The sequence below is a fragment of the Saccopteryx leptura genome, chromosome 13 (genome assembly GCF_036850995.1).
Source record: "Saccopteryx leptura isolate mSacLep1 chromosome 13, mSacLep1_pri_phased_curated, whole genome shotgun sequence".
Lineage (NCBI taxonomy): Eukaryota > Metazoa > Chordata > Mammalia > Chiroptera > Emballonuridae > Saccopteryx > Saccopteryx leptura.
The window spans coordinates 37,769,929-37,794,901 of record NC_089515.1 but is presented as its reverse complement, the minus strand read 5'-3'; the positions used below and the strand labels follow the sequence as shown (position 1 = coordinate 37,794,901).

Here is a 24,973-nt window from a genome sequence, read left to right as displayed (position 1 = left end):
TCTCAGTCTAGTGAGAAAGCTGGTCTAGAATTTAGATTCCTGAAACTCATCCCCAGAGATTCAGATCACAAAAGAGAGGGTCAAGGAATCTGCCTTTTTAATAAGGTTTCCAGCGGATACTAATGAACGTGGTCCCAGGACCTCGATCTAGACCACATATTCTAGGAAGGAGGAATGGTTCCTGACGCGTTTGCTGCTGTATCAGCAGCATTGAGCATAATGCTTGTCCACAAGCAATAAATACTTATTGAATCACTTGTTTCATCATGCTTTAAATTTCTATCATATTTGACAGTTTGCAAAACATTCTAGATGATTTCGCTGATGACTCACAAACCTGTACGTCAAACATGGCCTCCCTCACATTTGATTTCATCCCTAAAGAGCTCTACTGGCCATTTTATTGGGTATTTCACGTATCTCAACAATATATCTAAACCTTAAATTCATTACTTTTTTCTGGCAAAGCCACTTTCTCCAACTTTATTTCTTTTAACCATGCCATTATTTTCTAAGTAATTTTGGGCTTCTTTCTCTCCTTCACCCCGATGTGATAAGTTCAGTTTATGTGTTTAAACCTTCTCTCTGCCCCCAAGAGCTCATTTCTCCCTCTGCTGCAGCAGCACTCATTTGGACCTTTATCGGTTTGTTCCTGAACCTAACTGCTTCTCTCTTGAATGCCCAGATCAGTTGCTAGATCACATTTCCTAAAACACACTCTTTACCATATCACCCATTTGCACAACCACTGTCACACTCTCCCTAGTCTCTGAAGGCCATAGGGCCCCAGCTTCTTTGGGCTGGCGCATAAGGCACTCCACTCTGACTTACATTTCAGCCTCCCCACCCACTGTCTCCTCTTAGAATCCTGTACCCCACCAGACTTCCTTCTGAATGTGCCCAACTTAATTTCTAAGTCTCAGCAGCCGCTCCTTTCCACTGCTCTCGTCATTAGTGTGGAATGGAGTTAAGACCCTAATCTGAGGCATTTTCTTTCCCACAAGGTGAAGTCCTTACTTGGTTAGAAGACGGTTATAAAACAAGGATGTAGGTGAGATCACGATGTGTTGGTGGCTCCTGCATCCCTTTTGTTTTCCCTCTTCCCCAACTTACTTGCAATCCTCCTTTTTTTTTTTTTTTTGTATTTTTCTGAAGCTGGAAACGGGGAGAGACAGACAGACTCCCGCATGCGCCCGACCGGGATCCACCCGGCACGCCCACCAGGGGGCGATGCTCTGCCCCTCCGGGGCATCGCTCTGCCGCGACCAGAGCCACTCTAGCGCCTGAGGCAGAGGCCAAGGAGCCATCCCCAGCGCCCGGGCCATCTTTGCTCCAATGGAGCCTTGGCTGTGGGAGGGGAAGAGAGAGACAGAGAGGAAGGAGGGGGGGGGTAGAGAAGCAAATGGTCGCTTCTCCTATGTGCCCCGGCCGGGAATCGAACCCGGGTCCCCAGCACGCCAGGCCGACGCTCTACTGCTGAGCCAACTGGCCAGGGCCGCAATCCTCCTTTTTTTATGTGTGTGAGTTCACTGTTCTCACATCAATACAGCAGAGACCATCGGCGGCTGGTGTTCTTTCTGGAAACTTACCTGCAATGGGTGGGCTCACCAAGTACGGCACTGCATGAAGAAAGTACACCACACCGAGTGCTGATGACAGAGAGGTGGTCCCCACTATCTCGGCAGTCACCACTGGGATCAGAGTCACGTAGGCACCGTCAAAGTAGCCAAAGGTACAGGAGAAAGGCACGAGCAGGGGGAGGCTCTGAAGCACTGGGAGGCAGAGATAGCAGAGCCCGTCCAGGCCCACGGCAAAGAGGTAGCAGACGTACTGGTAGTTCTTCAGGAACCTGTGGGTTTGAAGAGCAGAAATGAGGGCGGTGTGCCCAGGTTCTGTCAAAGAGCTTTTGAACCAGGCCGTACAGCAGTAAGCATCCCGGCTATTTATAGAAGACTCCGTGGAAAAGCGGCACCAGCCATCTATGCTTTAAATTTTTTTTCCACCCACAGTCTTCTTTGAACCTCACAAAATGCTGTGAGGTTGACAGGCAAATATTGCACTAGCCTGTTTTACAGATGAAGACCCTTGAGAATCCGAGGGTTAGGTGATTTTCCCTGGGTCCCAGGGTAATCAGGAGCAGAACAAGCAGCATGAGAACTTAGATGTTGTATATTTCAGACAAGAGATTGCTCCATCAGACCCACACCAGGCTGCTTCTTGTTGAGTTATTTGATTGTAAAGACAGGTACCTCTTCCTCTCTCCTTCCTCCTTAACCATTAAAAATGTGAAATTAATCCTAAATATTATATTCATCACACTTCAGAATGGCAGCTGGATCCTGATTAATTACCAATTACATAATGTGTGAGAAGCCACAGGATGATAGCTCTGCTAGGTCCCAGCTTAAGTGTGAAGAATCCATCATTTAGGAGAGTATGAGTGCCTTGATGTCTTCACTCCAAACCAACAAGCACTAGCTGAAAAACCAGATCGGCAGATTTCTTATAACGTTGGTTTCGAAGCCTACAATTATAATGTCAGTAGTTGCCATTTGCACTGTCAGTCATGAAAATGTGGCCCCAGATAAGCTGTTATTACTCCTCTGATCCTCCTCCCTAGAATGGATTCTGCTCCTCTCTTTCTCTCCTCCCAGCCGGTCTCTGGAGTGGTTCAAAGGAAACGAAGACCATGACACCCGCCATAAGTTGTCTTACCTAAGGACTGACTTGACTTAGGATGGAATTAAATCTATCACCAGAACTTATGGTTGCCCTAGTGTTTGGCAATTGAGAAATACTCACCATCTTAAACCATCTAGAAAAGAGATCAGAAAACTATGACTTAATCCAGCCCACTACCTGTTTTTACACGATCAGTGAACTCAGAGTGATTTTTCCATTTTTGAATAGTTGGAAGAAGAAAAAAAAAGTTAAAAAACCAATATTTTGTAAAATTTCAAAATTATATGAAAAATTCAAATTTTAGTGTCCATAAATAAAGTCTTATGGAAACACAGTCACTTCCATTTGTTCACATATTGTCTAGGGCTGCTTGTGTGCTGCAACAACAACAGTTGGTAGTTGTGACCATATAATCCACAAAGCCAAAAATGTTCACTATCTGACCTTTTGCAGAAAGCTTGCCAACCTCTGACTAGACGAACCAGGAAGGCAGTTGCCTTCAGACATTGAAAACTTGTAAACATCATTCAGACCCAGGTATTCTACAGGGAAAGGGGATGAGGGAAACTCAAAACTTACAGTCCCCCTGATGGGGAACCGATTGTGGTTTCACAAATTTTACCTTCTGTCGGTTAGCCATCCAAATGTGATATTGCCAATGATGTCAATCACCCCGAGTGTGGACATAAGGAAAGCAGCTTGCTGGTGACTCACTCCAACACTCAAAGCATAAGGCACCAAGTACACAAAGAGAGGGCTGCATCCGTATGCCATGAACAGAACGGAGATGGCTAATACAATGAAGTCTGACATCAGTAAGAAACTGTATTCCTGCTGCAAAGAGCAACAGAGGCAGGTCTGTACCCATTCTTTCGTCAAACGTGAACAGGGAGACACGCGCTTATTAAAGTCTTGTTTCTGAGTTCTACAGACATGGTTCTGTTCTGGAATGGTATGGTCCTCCTTAAGAGTAATTGGCCGCATCAAGGCACCGCAAACACAAAGATTTAAAACAAATCCTCCGAGAATGAGTAATGCTCCCCGCCAGGAAAACTGTTCAATAAGGAGCTGAACCACAGGAGCCAGGATGAAGGTGCCAATGCCACTTCCCGACATGGCGATCCCATAGGCAAGGGCTTTCCGTCTGCTGAAGTACTTGCCCACCATGGCAATAGCTGGAGAGTAACACAGTGCAAACCCGAGACCTGAGGAGAAAGAGAACTCTGTGAGTGCTGGTGCTCCAAGGACAGCCAACGAAAGAGACTATCTCAGAATGAAGGCATTTGTGTCAGAGAGAATCTGACCTTCTATTAATTCTTTTTAAACTGTTCTTCTACACCAAGCTAAAACAGGTCTCCGCTCACCAATCATTGACAATTTGGAAAGTGTAGCATATATATGACTTTCTTCTTGAAAAAAAAACCAAACCCATAGACCTAAGGGGGAAAAATAAACAACCCACAGACCTTAAAGAAGTATGACTTCTTAAAAAAATGAAATGGAGCCCTGGCATGTGGCTCATGCATTGGCCACTCATGTGGTAGTGCGTTGGCCTGGCACATGGACATCCCAGGTTTGATACCCCATCAGGGCACACAGGAGAAGTGGCCATCTGCTTCTCCCACCCTCACTCTCTCCCTTCTCTCTCTTCCCCTCCCACAGCCATTGGCTTGATTGGTTCAAGTGTGGCCCCAGGCACTGAGGATAGCTCCATTGGATTACATCAGCCTCAGGCACTGAAAGTGGCTCAGTACTCAAGCATTGGTCCCAGATGGGCTTGCTGGGTGGGTCTCAGTCGGGGGCACATGTGGGAATCTGTCTCACTATCTCCCTTCCTCTCACCCAAAATAAAAAAAAATTAAATGGACTTAAAAACTATTAAACTAAATTTGAATTAATTAAAAAAATCAAGATAATGCTGACTTAAGAAACTTATTCTCCCCAATAACACCTCCTTCTAACTTAAAATATCCAGAGAATTGCCTCAAATTTTCACTGCCTATGAAGACAGAAGTCTGTTAATTGGGACCATTCTGAAATTTTAGTGTAAATAGCACACATGTGCCCATGAAAGTTCCAGAATAATTTCATATAATTGGAAAACACTGTGCCAGCTTTATACATGAACATCATATGTACACCTGAAAATATCCCTTAAAGTCAGCAGGAAGCCTCCTAAAGAGTTTCAGCATCTATTCCTTTTAAACCAAGAAAATCTGAAGGGCTTTAAACCTGAAACTCATGGCATCTAATGTCAGGGGGAAAAAAGGAGAACTCCATTCAGCTCCCGTTCCCACCTGCAGTGCAGGGCGACCAGTGATCCTAATTGGCCCGACTGGAGGGGTTTCCCAAAGAAACTCTGAGATCAGAGTTAAGACCAGGACAACCCCTGCTAAACTGGGATGACTGGACACCCTAGAAGCCAGGCCCTTTGGGTTACATGGGACAGATACCTTTTTGAGCTGACAAAGGTAGATTTATATCCTCGCTATGAAATGATATTATTTACTGGCCTGATCATGCTACCCCTGTGGCACAGTGCCTGGACATGAGTTAGTGCTACTCTCCACACCCCTCTGAGTGATGGGGCAAGCTGCTGCTCCAGTCCCGCCAACCCCCCCACCTTGATCCTATTCCGTCCTGATGGGATACACATATGTTGCTTCTCTTTCTGTGGGGTTCATTACAATTCTCTAAAGCAGCGGTTCTCAACCTGTGGGTCGTGACCCCGGCGGGGTCGCCTAAAGCCATCGGAAAAATACATAATGCATATCAGGTATTTACATTCCGAATCATAACTGTAGCAAAATTACAGTTATGAAGTAGCCACCAAAATTATTTTTTGGTTTGGGGTCACCGCAACATGAGGAACTGTATTGCGGGGTCACGGCATTAGAAAGGTTGAGAACCACTGCTCTAAAGTATACTTCCATAACATTGAGAGAGAATATGTAATACAAAAATATTCACAACAGGGGGCTTTCTCTTTTAAATTGGAAACCCCCATTTACTGCACAATCATATCCACTGTAAAGCAGGGGTGACTTGAGTCAACTGCAGATGGTATTTTAATGTCTTATTAAAGACATTGGGAGATTGATCATTGCTGAAAATTTATATTGTCCTGGCTAAAATCTTGTGGCTTCTTAGCACAGAATTGCAGCCATACTCTGCTGCCAAAGGGCAGCAGTTCGTTCTATCATGTGGCTGAATTAAAGTGGTGATGCATTTTCATTACAGTCATACAATCAATTGCATTTCCAGCTCTTTTGTCTAACTGCTAGCTAGGTAGATGTAAGCTAAGTCGGCTAAATGATGCATCTAACAAAGGGAATAATGTGTGAGTTACTGCTCTGTTGACGTGCCTGACAAAGTCTGAATGGGGTGGGATGAGAGGAGCCGTATGAAGTGCCCTTACCTGTAAGAACTCCCAGAGTGAGGTAGAGATGCTTCAGACTGGTGGCAAAGGAGCCCAGGATGAGACCAGTAGATGCAAGCAAGCCACCCAGCATGATTCCCACTTGACAGGATAAATGGTTACTGACAACACTCCCAAGCGGAGCTTCAAAAACAATAATAAATAGGTTCAACAGCAAGGCCTGAGGGCCTGTGAAAAGGCCGAGGTGTTCCATTGGCAGAGCAGAGAACGGCTGACTTGAAACCACCAAGCCCCCGCCCCACCCCAGCACGCTCATTTTGCAGATTTGAAAACTGAGGAGACAGGACACGAGCTATCCATGGCCACAAAGAGAATAAGTAGCAAAGCTGAAACCAGGGTCAAGCGTCCTGACTTGTAAATCCACGCTTGTTCTACTTCTCGGTCCTATTCCAGTTGTAATCCCCAAACTGTGGGGTGATCTCTAAACAGTGAAATCAACTGCTTATTTAAGCTATATGTCACTGGCACAGGGATGTGCTTTGTATTTTTCATACAGTATTGCTTATATGCCTTTAGCAATAATTATGACAGTTAATGGCAAAAAAGGAAAGTGGGCAATACCATGTGACCAGCAGTGTTACACAGGAAAAAGCGAGGGAGATGATTGACAGATGCCACCATCTGGCACTGATTTCTGGAAACCTTATGAATGAGAAATCGAAACCCAGAAAAATCTAAGAGAATGCTTGCACCCAAGGTGACATTTTGGTTGGCCTCATTCTGCACTGCTCACAAAAATTAGAGGATATATTTCAAAATGAATATGAATGTGTAGACACTCCAGTACTTTCAGCCTTTTGTAAAGTACATTTTCACCAACAAAATAAAAGTTGGTTTTGCATCTTATTTGCATAATCGAACAACTTTCTTGTCATTTGATTTTCTGATGTTCCTGTTTAATAAAAAAAAAGCCCAAAATGCTTCTTTTTATTATCTCTTCACATTCATTTAAAAACATCCCCTAATTTTTGTGAGCAGTGTATCTGTGGTTTAATAATGCATCAAAATTGTGCCAATTTCCAGGTTTATAGAATATTAATTAAAGCTGGAAGAGGTCAAGGAGAAATTGAAGTTCAAGGAAATATGACATGCCCAAGATCACTAAGAAGTATAGGCCAGGGCACCTGACACCAAGTTCGGGGTTATTTCTTTTTTTTTTTTTTTTTTACAGAGACAGAGAGAGAGTCAGAGAGAGGGATAGACAGGGACAGACAGACAGGAATGGAGAGATGAGAAGCATCAATCATTAGTTTTTCATTGCGCATTGCGACACCTTAGTTGTTCATTGATTGCTTTCTCATATGTGCCTTGACCGCGGGGCTACAGCAGACCGAGTAACCCCTTGCTCAAGCCAGCAGCCTTGGGTCCAAGCTGGTGAGGTTTTGCTCAAACCAGATGAGCCTGCGCTCAAGCTGGTGACCTCGAGGTCTTGAACCTGGGTCTTTCCACATCCCAGTCTGACGCTCTATCCACTGCGCCACCGCCTGGTCAGGCTCAGGGTTATTTCAACCTGTTCTTCTGGCTCCTTGAGTCTCCCAAAGTGATGGCAGGGAGGATGGCTAAGGGAAGCAGTGAATATCTTTTTAACGAACAGTTCATGCTGACACCAATAACCAGATCAGAAGAGTCAGTGAGCCAGTTGTCTTGGTTCTGTGGAGTATAATTTTTGTGTTGATCAAACTGAACCGGATTCAAGTGTACATGACAGAATCAGTCATCAGCCTGATGTCTGCTCTCTAGTTAAAAAAAAGTGGCTGGCTGTATATATAACCACTGGAGAATAGGAATGAGCAAATCTTCCCAAAATATGTCTAATTTTCCAGGCTGCTGCTGTAATGATTATTGGAAAAGTGACAAAACTTTTACCAAATTCAATGAAAAACCTTCTCTTCTCTGTTCATCATAGGGCAGATATGTCTCCAGTAAGTGTCTTAGATGGGATTCTGCAGCCTCTTGTTCATAGTCTATACTTAACTAATCCTTCCAAGTGAGCAAGTGGGTAATTAGGCACAACTGGCCTCAACCTCAAGTCCCTGCGTGGAATTTAAATATGCTGCATATTTAAGAATGCCTCTGCTCTGGCTAAATGTCTCACATGGTCATTGTGACCATACTGGTCACTGAGGGTCATTTATTCCTCTTTTGAAGATTATAAATATTCTCCAAAAGATAACAGTGAGAGAAACGAGTCATCTGTATACCTTGATAAAGACAAACACGGCTCTCTTGACTTGTTCCTACAAAGATTATCACTAATCATGTGACCCTGAAGACCCAGTGAATGTCATACTGGTTTAAAAAATATATACATATATATACAGGCTAGAAAACCCAAAGATATATATATATATATATATATAAATACAGATATAGATACTCTCCCTTTAAGATCTTCCAGTGTGATCGCTTCTCGACCTCTTGGCTAAGATCAAGTGAAGACTTTCCAGTGTTATTAGTAAAAAGAGCCAATTCAGCCTTCTCAAGAAACGTGCTTTTAGTTCTAGAATTGCTCTCAAATTCCTCCAAGGAAGTAAATTTTAGCACAATCCAATTGATTCCTGAGTATGTATATATTTTTTTTCTAAAAATAAATATGAACTAGTACCTAGAAAGGAATCAGATGACATTATTGATAAGTTACTAAATAATATAGTATTTCCCTTTACCACAAAGGTATGGCCTAAAGAGACAGCAGTTTTCTAAAATACTCAAGATTCAGCCCTGGCTGGTTGGCTCAGCAGTAGAGCATCCGCCCAGCGTGTGGAAGCCCTGGGTTCGATTCCCAGACAGGGCACACAGGAGAAGAACTCATCTGCTTCTCCACCCTTCCCCCTCTCCTTTCTCTCTATGTCTCTCTTCCCCTCCCGCAGCCAAAGTTCCACTGGAGCAAAGTTCGCCTGGGTGCTGAGGATGACTCCGTGGCCTTTGCCTCAGGCGCTGGAATGGCTTAGATTGCAACGGAGTGACACCCCAGATGGGCAGAGCATTGGCCCACTGGTGGGCATGCCGGGTATATCCCAGTCGGGTGCATGCAGGAATCTGTCTGACTGCCTCCCCACTTCTAACTCCAGAAAAATACCAAAATAAATAAATAAATAAATAAAATAATAAAATAAAATACTCAACATTCATTTCAATGAAAGGATTAAGTGGGTCTACCTTGCAAATAGATCATATCAATTTCACTCAATCTCAGAAACTCTCTAAGCCACTAATATAATAATTTTGGTTTGAAAATTATAAAAAAAACCCTCAAGATTATACCATCCTATCCTTCCCCAATACTTCTCTAAGAATGAAAATTTATGCATAAAAATGATAAAACCTAGGAGACAAAGTTTGAAACCTCTGGGAGGGAACAGAATGAAAATAAGACTTGAGATGCAACACATATATTGTTTGCCCTCATTTAAGGAGAACATACAGAAATGGCTCACAGTGCTATACAAGGACTATTTATTGATACATGGCTGAAAAATGAGATGATGATCACAGCATTTGAAAGAAAGAAATCAAGCATACACTGTATGGTTAGCTGCTTCCAAAATCAGGACAGGTCCTATATGCCCAGAATCCTATCTTATTATGAAAGAACCAAATGGCAAGTATCCTCCTGAGTTATTAACTACCTGTTCCATTTGACATCAGTTAAGAGCATTAGTTCCAAGAACATGACTAGTTGGGTTTGGCTGAAGGTAGGCTCATTCTTTTGTTTTAGTCTTAGCCAATCTTATCATATTCTTTCTACTAAGAAAAACATTAGTAATCAAAGGCAATAGAAGGTCATTGCCATGTAGAGTTTGAAAATAACCAGTGATTGTCTATCCCTGGTAAGTGATACTTACCACAGAGCATGGTCACACAGTCTACAATGGAATGGATCCATGCTGTTTGTGCATAATCCTGAGTGAAGTAGGTCTGGAACTCCACAAAAAAAATTGAAATACATCTGAAAAATAAGTGAAAGTATGTTATGAAGGAAGGAAGGAAGGAAGGAAGGAAGAAAAGAAAGAAAGAAAGAAAGAAAGAAAGAAAGAAAGAAAGAAAGAGGCATAAATTTGAATCAGAGCTTAACGTTTTGGTTCAATTGATTGTTCCAGTAAGAAAGAAAAAGAAAGAAAGAAAGAAAGAAAGAAAGAAGAAAGAAAGAAAGAAAGAAAGAAAGAAGAGAGAAAGGAAAGAAAAGATAGAAAAGAAAAGAGAAAGAAAGAAAAAGAAAGGAAGGAAACAAGGAAGGAAGGAAGGAAGGAAAGAAGAAAAGAAAGAAAGAAAGAAAGAAAGAAAAAGAAAGAAAGAAAGAAAGAGGCATGAATTTGAATCAGAGCTTAAAGTTTTGGTTCAATTGATTGTTCCAGTAAGAAAGAAAAAGAAAGAAAGAAAGAAAGAAAGAAAGAAAGAAAGAAAGAAAGAAAGAAAGGAAGGAAGGAAGGAAAGAAAGAAAGAAGAAAGGAGAGAGAAAGGAAAGAAAAGATAGAAAAGAGAAAGAAAGAAAAAGAAAGGAAGGAAACAAGGAAGGAAGGAAGGAAGGAAGGAAGGAAGGAAGGAAAGAAAAGAAAGAACATGAATTTGAATTTGAATCAGAGCTTAAAGTTTTGGTTCAATCGATTGTTCCAGTCCCCATGGGTTTAAACTGGTTTCCAGTGGAAGTTTTTTGGACCATAATAAGTGGGAAATCAGAAGCTGACCATTGGGCCATTATAAAGGATAAGAACAAGTGTTCATCCACTGTAGGGGTTGCTGAAGCCAAGTGGATGTGAGGATCACTGCTGTAGGAAAGGTCTTATAAAAAAGATGGCAGGTTAAAAAACATGTATTCTTATCCACCTTAATATTTAACTAACATCTGCAACCTATATATGTTAAAATTTTTATTTATTTTATTTTTTTTGTTTATTTTATTTATTCATTTTTAGAGAGGAGAGAGAGAGACAGAGAGGGAGAGAGAGGAGAGAGAGACAGAGAGAGAAGGTGGGGAGGAGCTTGAAGCATCAACTCCCATATGTGCCTTGACCAGGCAAGCCCAGGGTTTCGAACCGGCGACCTCAGCATTTCCAGGTTGATGCTTTATCCACTGCGCCACCACAGGTCAGGCTATATATGTTAAAATTTGATAATAAAGAAGAATACATCACCCAGCAATTTCACTTCTAGGTTTTAACCGAAAGTAATAAACAAATAATTATGATAATAATAATATTAACTACACAAAAAAGGAAAGATTCTGGTAACTATAATAGCCAAATATTATAACCAACTCATTTGTCCATCAATAAGGGACTGGTTAAATAAATTATGGGCATATCAAAAAAAAGAAATATTATTGGGTACTAAAATGATGACTTGATTTGTGATTATGTGATTGTGATTATATGATTGAGATTATGGCTTATTTTTATAAAACATATTCATGTAAATAACAAAAGCCTAAAAACATATAAACTAAAAAGTGCCCAGTCATATGTGAATGATGAGATTATAAATGATTTCATTTTGTTTTTATTCTGCATTTTGAATTATTTTACAATGAACATGCTTTCTTATACAATCAGAAACATATGTGTACACATACATACACATACACATACACACATTAACAGAGGGAAGGCATACAGAGACAGAGATGGAGACAAAAGAGATAGAGAAATTTTTATGTTGAAAAATAGTTAATTACTTAAGAAAAACAAAACATAAGTAATACAGAAGCTATCATCTGTATCATCATACAACTTGGAATCAATCTAATATAGATTAACATTATGTCCTAATTCAGGATAGGAAGCTCTTAGAGCTCAGGTGAAGAAATCAGGCCTTGCTCCTTGGAGATGAGATAAGAGGTTATCAGTCTCATTGGATAGTGCTGCATTCCAACTCATTATGTTTAGCAGCACATAGTAACCTGTTATTTCACTCTCCTCCTCTCCAGTTGCTGCTAGATATGAATTCAACAGCATAATAAAAGGATCATTCACCATAATCAAGTGGGGTTTATCCTAGGAAAACAAGAATGGTTGAACATATGCAAATCAATCAATGTGATACATCCCATTAATATAATGAAAAAAAAGAATCACATGATCATCTCAACAGATGTAGAAAAAGCATTTGACAAAAATGAAATATCAATTCATGATTGTAAAATCAACTCTTAACAAATTAGGCATAGAAGGAACATATCTTAACATAATAAAGTCAGTGTATGTCAAGCCCACAACTAACATCATATTCAATAATGGAAAGATGAAAGCTTTTCTTTTAAGATCAGGAATAAGACAAAGGCACCCACTGTTGCCTTATTTGTAAATCAATTCAACATGGCATTGGAAGTCTTAGCTAGAGCAACCAGGCAAGAAAAATAGATAAATAAATGATAAAAGAATTGAAAAAAAAAAGTAAATTGTTTCTATTTGCAGGTGACATTATTTTATATATAGAATATTGTAAAGACACCACCAAAAAAACTGTTAGATCTAACCAGTGAATTCAATAAAGTTACAGGATATAAAATTGCTATACAAAATAAGTAGCATTTCTATACACTAAAAATTTCTGAAAAAAAAATCAATCCCATTTATAATAGCATCAAAAGCAACATAATACTTTAGAATAAATTTAACTAAAGAGGTGAATGATCTCTACAAAATATCTATAAGATATTGATGAAAGAAATAAAAAAAGACACAAATAAATGGAAAGGTATCCTATATTCATGGACTGGAAGAATTAATATTGTTAAAATGTCAATATTATCTAAAGTCATCATAGATTCAATACAATCCCTATCAAGATTCCAATGACATTTTGTTTTTGTTGTTTCTTTTTTAACGGAAAAGGAAAGAACACTCTTAAGATTTAAATAGTGCCACAAAAATTCCTGAATAGCCAAAGACTCCTGAGAAAGAAAAACAAAACAGGAAGTATCACACTTTCTGATTTCAAGTGATACTACAAAGCTATAGTCAACAAAACAGTATGGTGCCGGCCCTGGCCGGTTGGCTCAGTGGTAGAGCATCGGCCTGGCATGCAGGAGTCGATTCCCAGCCAGGGCACACAGGAGAAGCGCCCATCTGCTTCCACCCCTCTCCCTCTCCTTCTTCTCTGTCTCTCTCTTCCCCTCCCGCAGCCGAGGCTCCATTGAAGCAAAGTTGGCCCAGGCGCTGAGGATGGCTCCATGGCCTCTGCCTCAGGCGCTAGAATGGCTCTGGTTGCAACAGAGTGACGCCCCCTGGTGGGCAGAGCATCGCCCCCTAGTGGGCGTGCTGGGTGGATCCTGGTCGGGTGCATGTGGGAGTCTGTCTGACTGCCTCCCCGTTTCCAACTTCAGAAAAATACAATAATAATAATAATAATAATAATAATAATAAACAAACAAACAAAAAAACAGTATGGTGCCAGCATAAAACGGACAATTAGGTCAATGGGACAGAACTGAGAGCTCAGAAATAAACCTAAGCATATACATTCAACTAATATTTGAAAAGGAAGCCAAGAATACTCAATGAAGAAAAGACAGTCTCTTCAATAAATGGTGCTACCCTAATTGGATATTCACATGTATAAGAATGAAACTGGACCTATATCTTACACCACTCACACACACACAAAAAAATTAACCTGAAATGTATTGGAGCAGGGGTAGTCAACCTTTTTATACTTATCGCCCACTTTTGTATCTCTGTTAGTAGTAAAGTTTTCTAACCGCCCACCGGTTCCACAGTAATGGTGATTTATAAAGTAGGGAAGTAACTTTACTTTATAAAATTTATAAAGCAGAGTTACAGCAAGTTAAAGCATAAATAATAATTACTTAAACCAAGTACTTTATGTCGAATTTTCGCTAAGTTTGGCAGAATAAAACTTTATAAAACAACTTACTATAGTTAAATCTATCTTTTTATTTATACTTCGGTTGCTCCACTACCGCCCACCATAAAAGCTGGAATGCCCACTAGTGGGTGGTAGGGACCAGGTTGACTACCACTGTATTAGAGGCTTAAATGTAAGACCTGAAACTGTTAAACTCTTAGAGGAGAATATAGGGATAAATCTCTTTGACATGGGTCTTGGTAATAATTTTTTTTGGATTAAAGCACAAGCAACAAAAAGAAAATAAACAAGTAAGACTATATCAAACTAAAAAGCTTCTTCACAGCAAAGGAAACCATCAAAAAGTAAAAATACAATTCATGGAGTGGGAAAAATATTTGTAAACCATATACCTGATAAGGAGTGAATATCCACAACAAATAAATAACTCACTCAACTCAATAATAAAAAAACAAATAACTCAATTAAAAAATGGGCGGCCCTGGACGGTTGGCTCAGTGGTAGAGCATCGGCCTGGCGTGCAGAAGTCCCGGGTTCGATTCCCGGCCAGGGCACACAGGAGAGGCACCCATCTGCTTCTCCACCCCTCCCCCTCTCCTTCCGCTCTGTCTCTCTCTTCCCTTCTCGCAGCCGAGGCTCTATTGGAGCAGGGATGGCCCGGGCCCTGGGGATGGCTCCTTGGCCTCTGCCCCAGGTGCTAGAGTGGCTCTGGTGGCGACAGAGCAGCCCCCGGATGGGCAGAGCGTCGCCCCCTGGTGGGCATGCTGGTTGGCGCATGCGGGAGTCTGTCTGACTGCCTACCCCGTTTCCAGCTTCAGAAAAATACAAAAAAAAAAAAATGGGCAAAGCACTTAAGTAGACATTTTGCCAAAGAAGAGGTACAAAAGGTGAACATGTACATGAAAAGATGCTCAACATCACTAGTTATTAGGGAAATGCAAATGAAAACCACAATGAGGTATCACCCCACCCCTATTAAAATGGCCATCATCAAAATACAAGATATAATAAATGCTGGAGGAAAAAGAATCCTTCTGCACTGTTGTTGAATTGGAAATAAAGTATGAAAGAGCCTCAAAAATGTTTAAAAAGAACTACCATATGATCCAGCAATTCCATACTGGTATTATGTGTAAAGGAAATGCAAACACTAATTTGAAGAGCTCTCTGCAGCACCATGTTCACAGCAGCATTATTTACAATAGCCAAGACATGGAGCCAACCGAAGTGTGCATCAATAGATGAATATATACATAACACATATATACAGACAACAGGGTAGCAATAACCAGAGAGAGAGCGGGGTGGAGGCAGAATCAGGGAACAAAGAGTGGGGAGAGAGGGGGTGGAAAGAGACTTTGCATAGGGCCTGGGGGTTCATGAAGCAGTGTAGAGAGGGTGTTATATTGAGTGGGCCACTTGAAACCATGTCAACACAATATATTAAAAAGAAAAAGAAAAAAATAGATGCGTGGATAAAGATGTTTGGTATATATACACTGGTATATTATTCAGCCATAAGAAAAATGAGGAAATCCTATCGTTTGTAACAACATGAATGGACCTTGAAGGCATTATACTGAGTGAAATAAGTCAGAAAGAGAAAGACAAATACTGTACGATCTCACTTAGGTGTGGAATTTTAAAACCAAACAAAGACCAAACTAATAGAAAAAGAGATTAGCCTTGTGGTTACCAAAGGCAGAGGGTGGGAGAAGGGGTCACAGAGGAAGGTGGTTAAAAGGTACACCTTTCAGTCAGTTGTATGATAAATAAGTACTAGGGATGTAATGGTCATGCACAACATGATGAATGTAGCTACCACAGCTGCACGACAAATACGAACGGCGTTCAGAAAGTAAATCCTGAGCATCTTCATCACAAGGAGAGAATCTGTTTCTCCTTTTTTTCTTCTTCTTGCTTTTCTTTTTATTGCATCTATATGAAAAGTGAGTGTTAGCTGAACCTGCTGTCAACATTTTACAGTATATCTAAATCAAACCATCATGCTGTCTGACTTATACAATGAGGTATATCAATTATTTCTCAATAAAACTGTGGGGGAAAAGAAAACTAAATTAATTGCCTAATAGGCATTGATTCTCTGAATTGACAAATCACCCTGCAGGCTGCTTTTCTTGTCCGTCTCCGTTCTCTCGGCTGCTTCCTCGTTCATGACATTTAGTCTGATGCTGGCTGCGTCTTCACACTTTCCTTCCTCTAGGCTTATTCTGCTCAGGTACCCTCCTCATGGCCTCTCCCAGTAACCTCAGAGAACAGGCCCTGGCTGCCAGCCACAATCCTCTTTTCTGATTTCCAGCAGCCTTTCTTATGAAGCACTGAGCTCACTTCCAGAACTTTCCTGTCATGGAAAGATGGAAGCTTCCACATGTAAGAACCAAGATGACAGAGATTCCTTTTAAGTCTATGACTTCCTCACACCCAGAACAGAAGATCCATAATACAGATGGGAGTTAAATCAAACTTCACACCAATCGTATTATTTTATTTTATTTATTTATTTATTTTTTTTCCAGAGAGAGAGTCAGAGAAAGGGATAAATAGGGACAGCCAGACAGGAACGGAGAGAAATGAGAAGCATCAATCATCAGTTTTTCATTGCGACATCTTAGTTGTTCATTGATTGCTTTCTCATATGTGCCTTGACCATGGGCCTTCAGCAGACCGAGTAACCACTTGCTCAAGCCAGCGACCTTGGGTCCAAGCTGGTGAGCTTTTGCTCAAACCAGTTGAGCCCGTGCTCAAGCTGGTGACCTCGGGGTCTCGAACCTGGGTCTTCCGCATCCCAGTCTGACATCTCTATTCACTGCGCCACTGCCTGGTCAGGCCCAATTGTATTATTTTAAACATATCTGTAGTTTATTATGACACATCATTAACCAACCTTTATTATAGCAAAAACAAACATCCTACTTCTTTCCTGCATTATGAATTTTTAGGAAGGTAACATCAATGTCTTTATTTTTTTTTTGCACTAATAACCTCAAATAAAGCTAGTACATATTGCTTTCTTCTGCTGCCAGGTGTGAGCTGCCAGAGAAGAACAAAGAGTTCACTCTGGATGGGAGCACCCACAGAAGATAGAGCTGGCGTGTGCAGATTTCAAGTATATATTCGTTCCAGTGAGTCTCAACATATACACAGTTAACCCAAGCACTTCCACCAAGACGCCCTTGGATAAACGAGAGACGTGCTCGCTTCAGCAGCACACAGACTAAAATGGAAACAATACAGAGAAGATCAGCACAACCCCTGCGCAAGGACGACATGCAAATTCGTGAAGCGTTTCATATTTTTTTACTCTGCACACCTGAAACGAATACAAAATAATATTGACTGTAAACTGTAATTGAATAATAATTTTTTTTTATAAAAGGAAACTTTCTCAAAATATAAATACATGAACAAGAGAGAGGAGACGTGAGCAAGTGAGAAAGAGAATCCCTGTATTTCTGCTGTTGTTTCCTCTTTCAACCCAGAGCTCAGCCTCCACCACTGCAGCCAAATGCAAAACGAAGCAAAAGAATTTAAATTCTAGGCTTTAAGCTTCCACGGTCTCAGTATCTACTGAGCCAAGAGGTTTTCAAGGACTATTTTGACCTTATATGTTTTTCCTTTCTGGGATGAGCCGCTAATGAAAACAAATGGCTGGAATGGCCACAATATTTGGTTTAAAAATGTTCTAACACTCCGGGTTTACGTGTCAAATATTATATAAGAGACCACCATTCAGGACTTTAAGTGTCATAAAATGACATTCTACCCTGGCTAGATAGCTCAGTTGGTTAAAGCATCATCCAGAAGTACAGAAGTTGCCAGTTCGATCCCCGGTCAGGGCACATACAGGAAAAGCTTGACGTTCCTGTCTCTCACTCTCTCCTCCTTCCTCTCTCATTACAATCAATAAGATAAAAATAAAAAATAAAAGAAAATTACATTCCTCGCAAAGAAAAAGATATCTAAGCAGTCAAAGAAAAGACACACACACACACCACACAAATTCATATATATTTTCACAATGACAGGTTCAGAAACAGATTGAAGCTGACTTAAAAAAAAAAAAAAAAAAGGACAAACCAGGTCATCTTAATAAATCAAGAAGAAAATCCCACCTACCTGGTTACTGCCCGGGTACAGATGGTGACAAGGAAACACCCAGCCACAATCATCCAGCCCCAGCCTCCGTCCGGAGGGGAGGTAGATCGAGCTCGAGTTACTTTTGTCATGGTTTTAGTTCTTGCTTTCTTCTTTTCCGAGTTACTCCAACAGCCCAGTTATGATCCTGGAAGAGTTTGCTGTCCAGTGACTTCCAGTTGACTTTCAAGATTGGCATAAAATGCTACCTGGCACATGGGTTACTGTAGGCCATCTAAAACCAAAAATCAGGATATTAATTTTATTGACGTCCCCAAAGGTTGATTTTTTTTTTTTACAGTGCAAGAAATGATTAATACTTTCCTACTACATATGATTACTTGTAACTAAGGATACTGGACTGTGGCAAAGGCCATTATTTGTTCTTCGTGCCCACCCTCCTCCTTTTTCACAATAGATCCCCTCAAATTGTGCACCCAGTTTGATGCCATCCCTAGTGTTTCCTGAAGCTAGGCATGGCAACATTGTTTAGTCTTGACAAAAGGGATGCGAGGAAAAGTAACATGTACCACTTCTGGTTTATCAGATCAAAAACAAAGGTGCTTTCCCAATACTGCCACCACCCCTTTCCCATAGACTGGACCATGGATGTAGAGAAAAAGAGAGATTCAACCAAACAGACCAAGATATCTCTCTAGGGCTGGCAGAACTACAAGAGAGAAGAAGCCTGGGACCCGAAGAGACTCTTTGGAGAAGGCTGCTCTCTAGCTCTGGACTTCACAGACCTCTCACTGTGAAAAGAAACATAAACTGAGCTTCAGTTGTATTTGAGCCTCTGTATTTTGGAGTCGCTGTTACAACAGTTTAGGCCATGTCTTAGTCATTATACTGAATGAATCTAACTGTAACTTCTTTGGCATTTCTGACAAAGAATGCTATCATTTTAAAAGTGTGTAATAGAAATGAGAGAACAACAAATGCACCAGAAAAGAGTGCTCAAATGCTAATGCATAAAATTCAATATAATTAAATAAGATAGCAAAGGTTGGTGAAGAATAAAGGATTACTCACTATATTATGTTACAACTCTCCATTTACCTTTTGACCTTCTAGATCAGCGGTTCTCAACCTGTGGGTCGCGACCCACAGGTTGAGAACTGCTGTTCTAGATATTTTTAGGTGAGAGGAGGGAAGATGGTAAGGCAGACTCCTGCATGCGCCCCAACCAGGATCCACCCCTCTGGGGATGATGTTCAAATTAACCAAGCTATTTTTAGCACCTGAAGCTGACATGCTTAGACAAACCAAGCTATCCTCAGCACCTGGGGCCAATGCTGGAACCAATCAAGCCACTGACTGCAGGAAGGAAAGAGGGAGAGAATCGGAAGGGAGAAGGGTAGAGAAGTAGATGGTTGCTTCTCCTGTGTGCCCTGACCAGGAATCAAACCTGGGATGTTCATATGCCAGGCCAATGCTCTATACACTGAGCCACCAGCCAGGAACTTGACCTTCTAGATAGATGAGAGTTAAATGTGGAAACAATAATTATTAAAAATTTAGGTGAAAATATAGGCAAATATTTATCTGCCCTCTAGAGAAGAGAAGGGCTCCCTGAGATGTAAAATAATGTAATGAAACAAATTTTTGTCTAAATTAAAATTTAACATTTGTGTACATCAAAACATATAATAAACAAAACTAAAAGGTGAACTATAGATTTGAGAAAAAAACATTAGCAACATTAATTCATTCAACTATCAACACTATTGAGTGTTTAATATATGTTAGGCCCTATTTCAAGGCATTGGGCAGTCAGTGGAGATTCCCACATAGACCACTTAGGTCTGCCTCCCTTTTCCTGTTATTATCCATCCTGTGAATGTGGGGGGACTGACAAAGGAGATGGCATGAACAACTGAAGAGTATAAATCTATCAAAAGGATGAGAAGAGCCCTGGCCGGTTGGCTCAGTGGTAGAGCGTCGGCTTGGCGTGCAGAAGTCCTGGGTTCGATTCCCGGCCAGGGCACACAGGAGAGGCGCCCATCTGCTTCTCCACCCCTCCCTCTCTCCTTCCCCTCTGTCTCTCTCTTCCCCTCCCACAGCGAGGCTCCATTGAAGCAAAGACGGCCCGGGCGCTGGGGATGGCTCCTTGGCCTCTGCCCCAGGCGCTAGAGTGGCTCTGGTCGCGACAGAGTGACACCCTGGAGGGGCAGAGCATCGCCCCCTGGTGGGCAGAGCGTCGCCTCCTGGTGGGCGTGCTGGGTGGATCCCGGTTGGGCACATGCGGGAGTCTGTCTGACTGTCTCTCCCCATTTCCAGCTTCAGAAAAATAATAAAATAAAAAAAATAAAAAAAAGGGATGAGAAGAGCAGTATTGGTATAAATATTAACCCACTGGCTTAGAGAAAATCAAAATTATTATGTGAAATGATAATATTGTTAATCATGAGCCTAGGGACTGAGTAACAGCCAAACACTGGTGTCCGGGCTAAGTAAGAATAACACAGAGCTACCTTTTACAGAGTGCTTGCCACAGGCCACGCTGCTATTAAGCAGCAGCATATGGACAGTAACTCAGTTAACCCTTACAACAACTAGAGAAGGTATTATTACCTCTACTTTACAGATATAGAAACTCAGCCCAGAGAGATTAAGCCATTTGCCCAATTACTGTTAACACACCCAGCAGCAGAAATAGGATATGAACCTTGTCATCCTGCAAGGCCATTTTTCCTAACCAATACCCTGTGCTGCCTCCACTGCATTTCCTTATTCCTTAGGAAAAACTCATATACATTTTATCCAATCATATGCTTGAAATTCTTGCTGATGTCGCACCAGTAGGATGACATTAATTGACATGGGACGCAGCTTAAAATGTAGCTCTTTAAACAGTACCATTCGGCCCTGGCCGGTTGGCTCAGCGGTAGAGCGTCAGCCTGGTGTGTGGGGGACCCGGGTTCGATTCCCGGCCAGGGCACATAGGAGAAGCGCCCATTTGCTTCTCCACCCCCTCCTTCCTCTCTGTCTCTCTCTTCCCCTCCCGCAGCCAAGGCTCCATTGGAGCAAAGATGGCCGGGTGCTGGGGATGGCTCCTTGGCCTCTGCCCCAGGCGCTAGAGTGGCTCTGGTCGCGGCAGAGCGACGCCCGGAGGGGCAGAGCATCGCCCCCTGGTGGGCAGAGCGTTGCCCCTGGCGGGCGTGCCGGGTGGATCCCGGTCAGGCGCATGCGGGAGTCTGTCTGACTGTCTCTCCCCGTTTCCAGCTTCAGAAAAATACAAAAAAAAAAAATAAACAGTACCATTCGTATTTTCCTAAATTGGCCTGTGGGTCACTGACTTGATCAGTCATAAAATGATCTCTGATTTCAAAGCAAAACCAACTTTTCAAAGGAATCACCAATACTCTGGAGTTTCAGAATCAGTCAGTCCAACAGTTAAGTTTGTGTCATGGAAAAGTACTTTATTTTTCTTTAATTTTTCAATTGACTGTATTGGGGTGACATTGGTTAACAAAATTATACAGGTTTCAGGTGTACAATTCTGTAACACATCATCTCTATATTGTATTGTGCATTCCACCACCCCAAGTCAAGTCTCCTCCCATCACCATTTCTCCCCTGCTTTCCCACTTGTAAACCCCATACTGTGGTCTGTCTATGAGGTTGTTATTTCTGCTTAACTCCTTCAACTTTTTCACCCAGCCTCCCAATCCCCAGCCACTCTGACAACTACCAGTCTGTTCTCCGTATCTATGAGTCTGTTTCTATTTTGTTTGTTAGTTTATTTTGTTCATTAGATTCCACATATAAGTGAAATCATATGGTATTTGTCTTTCTCTGACTGGCTTATTTCACTTAGCATAATGCTCTTCAGGTCCATCCATGCTGTTTCAAAAGGTAAAATTTCCTTCTTTTTTATGGCTGAGTAGTATTCCATTGTATAAACGCACCACAGTTTTTATACCCACTTATCTACTAAGAGGGACTTGGGCTGCTTGCAAATCTTAGCTATTGTATAATAAATACTGCAATGAACATAGGGGTATATATATTCTTTTAAATTAGTGTTTTGGGTTTCTTTGGATATATTCCTAGAAGTGGAATTTCTAGCTCATAAAGCAGTTCCATTTTTAATTTTTTGAGGTAACTCCATACTACTTTCCACAGTGGCTGCACCAGTCTGCATTCCCACCAGCAGAGCAGGAGGGTTCCCTTTTCTCCACATTCTCACCGACACTTGTTGATTCATTGATAACCATTCTGACAGGTATGAGGTGATATCTCACTGTGTTTTTAATTTGCATTTCTCTGATAATTAGTGACAATGAGCAGCTTTTCATATGTTTATCGGCCATCTATATGTCCTCTTTGAAGAAGTGTCTATTCAGATCCTTTGCTCATTTTTTAATTGGATTGTTTGTTTTATTGTTGTTGAGATGTATGAGTTCTTTATAAATTTTGGATAGTAAGCCCTTATCAGATATATCTGTTAATATGTTCTACCCTTCAGTGGGTTGTCTTTTCATTTTGCTGATAAGTTTCTTTGCTGTGCAAAATCTTTTTAGTTTGATGCAGTTCCATTTGTTTAATTCTTTTGTTTCCCTTGCCTGAGGAGATAAATTAAAAAAAAATATTGCTACAAGAAATGTCTGAGATTTTACTGCCCATGTTTTCTTCTAGGATTTTAATGGTTCTGAGTCTAACATTTAAATCTCTAATCCATTTTGAGTTTATTCTTGTGTATGGTGTAAGAAGGTGGTCTAGAGTTTCATTTTTTTGTAGGTATTGATCCAATATTCTCAACATCACTTATTTTTTATTTTTATTTTTTTTTATTTTTCTGAAGCTGGAAACGGGGAGAGACAGACAGACTCCCGCATGCGCCCGACCGGGATCCACCCAGCACGCCCACCAGGGCGATGCTCTGCCCACCAGGGGGCGATGCTCTGCCCCTCCGGGATGTCGCTCTGCCGCGACCAGAGACACTCTAGCCCCTGGGGCAGAGGCCAAGGAGCCATCCCCAGCGCCCGGGCCATCTTTGCTCCAATGGAGCCTTGGCTGCGGGAGGGAAAGAGAGAGACAGAGAGGAAGGGGGGGGGGAGAAGCAAATAGGCGCTTCTCCTATGTGCTCTGGCCGGGAATCGAACCCGGGTCCCCCGCACGCCAGGCCGACGCTCTACCGCTGAGCCAACCGGCCAGGGCCTCAACATCACTTATTGAATAGAATTTCTTTACCCCATTGTATGTTTTTGCTGCCTTTGTCAAATATACTGCTCACAAAAATCAGGGGATATTTTAAAATAAATATGAAGTGATAAAATATCCCCTAAATTTTGTGAACAGTATATTGACTATAAAATTGTGGGTTTATTTCTGGGCTCTCTATTCTGCTGCATTGATCTATATGTCTGGTTTTATGCCAGTCTCGTGCTATTTTGATTTCTTCATTTTCTTTCTTTAATATCTTATAATTCTGAGTACAGGTCTTTTACATCCTTGGTTAAATTTATTCCTAATATTTTATTCTTTTTGAAGTAATTGTGAATGGGATTGTTTTCTTAGTTTCCCTTTCTGATAGTACATTATTGGTGTATAAAAATGCAACTGATTTCTGGATACGTGGAACGATGGCAGCCATCTCCTACCCATGAAGGAAGCCGGAGGACAATGCCAATACATCAAGGACAGCACAGCATAAAACTGAAAAGAGCCTGGGACTTTAATGAGGTCACTGAACCACTGACCTAACCAGGTCTGGAGCCACCTTATCTAGTTTGCTAGGTAACATAACGCATTTTACTTATTGTTGGAACTAGTTGAGATTTCTGTCATGTCTGCCAAAAGAGTCCAAATGGATATATGCCTCAGACAGCGGTGTGCTAGGGCCAGCTCCTACCGCATCGCATCATCCCAGGCTATGTTCAGTGGCATCATACTGATGGCTTGTAATTGTTCACATGGGAGTGTCTATTCCACAGAAATCATACACTGGCAAACAACACATAAAGGTTTTTACATCCTCTGAGAAAAACTGTGTTTCACATTTATTAGCACACTGCAACCTCAGAGTAATTTAAGGTGTTACAGTAAACAATTCTATGACATATGAAGTAAAACCAGAGAACTAAGAAAGAATTTAAACATCAATACAGCAAGCTGGCAATATAGGTAGCATGTCACCTTTTTCAAAAAATTTTATTCATTTTGAGAGAGAGAGAGAGAGAGATAGGAAAAGAGAGAGAGAAGGTGGGGAGGAGCAGGCAGTATCAACTCCCATATGCACCTTGACCGGGCAAGTTCAGGGTGCCGATCCGGTGACCTCAACTTTCTAGGTCAACACTTTATCCACTGTGCCATCACAGGTCAGGCCATATGTCACCTTTTTGATAAGGCAAATTGTTTGTCTCATTGGGCAGGGGTGAGCAAACGACAGCCCTCAAGCAAGAATTGACCCGCTGCCTCTTTTAGTAAATACAATTTTACTAGAATAAAACCACACTTGTTCGCCTGACCAGGTGGTGGCACAGCGGATAGAGTGTCGTCGGACTGGGATGCCAAGGACCCAGGTTCGAGACCCCAAGGTCGCCAGCTTGAGTATGGGCTCATCTGGTTTGAGCAAAAGCTCACCAGCTTGGACCCAAGGTCGCTGGCTCGAGCAAGGGGTTACTCGGTCTGCTGAAGGCCCGCGGTCAAGGCACATATGGGAAAGCAATCAATGAACAACTAAGGTGTCACAATGCGTAACAAAAAACTAATAATTGATGCTTCTCATCTCTCTCTTCCTGTCTTTCTATCCCTGTCTATCCTTCTCTCTGACTCTCTGTCTCTGTAAAAATAAATAAAACAAACAAAAAAAACCCCACACTTGTTCATTTTCATTTTGTCTTTGACTGCTTTCATGTACCCTGGCAA

At 41.5% G+C, this 24,973-nt stretch overlaps 1 protein-coding gene and 1 non-coding gene across 4 annotated transcripts in view; one reads left to right on the top strand and one right to left on the bottom strand.

The window, feature by feature from the left end:
- Nucleotides 1-24,973, bottom strand: part of SLC16A12 (solute carrier family 16 member 12) — a 104,547-nt gene that overhangs the window by 3,096 nt on the left and 76,478 nt on the right. For 2 of the 3 annotated variants that reach the window (XM_066355805.1, XM_066355806.1), the window contains exons 2-6: nucleotides 18,083-18,335; nucleotides 9,967-10,070; nucleotides 6,101-6,244; nucleotides 3,305-3,887; nucleotides 1,590-1,849 (exon numbers count right to left, since the gene is read on the bottom strand). In XM_066355805.1, coding sequence (XP_066211902.1) covers nucleotides 1,590-1,849; nucleotides 3,305-3,887; nucleotides 6,101-6,244; nucleotides 9,967-10,070; nucleotides 18,083-18,192 — 1,201 coding nt within the window. In that variant the 5' untranslated portion in view covers nucleotides 18,193-18,335. The remainder of the gene's footprint in view (nucleotides 1-1,589; nucleotides 1,850-3,304; nucleotides 3,888-6,100; nucleotides 6,245-9,966; nucleotides 10,071-18,082; nucleotides 18,336-24,973) is intronic. The other variant, XM_066355807.1, reaches the window with a different exon arrangement.
- LOC136385105 (U6 spliceosomal RNA) lies at nucleotides 17,157-17,263 on the top strand. Its single transcript, XR_010747717.1, has one exon. It is a non-coding gene; the product is annotated as a U6 spliceosomal RNA (small nuclear RNA).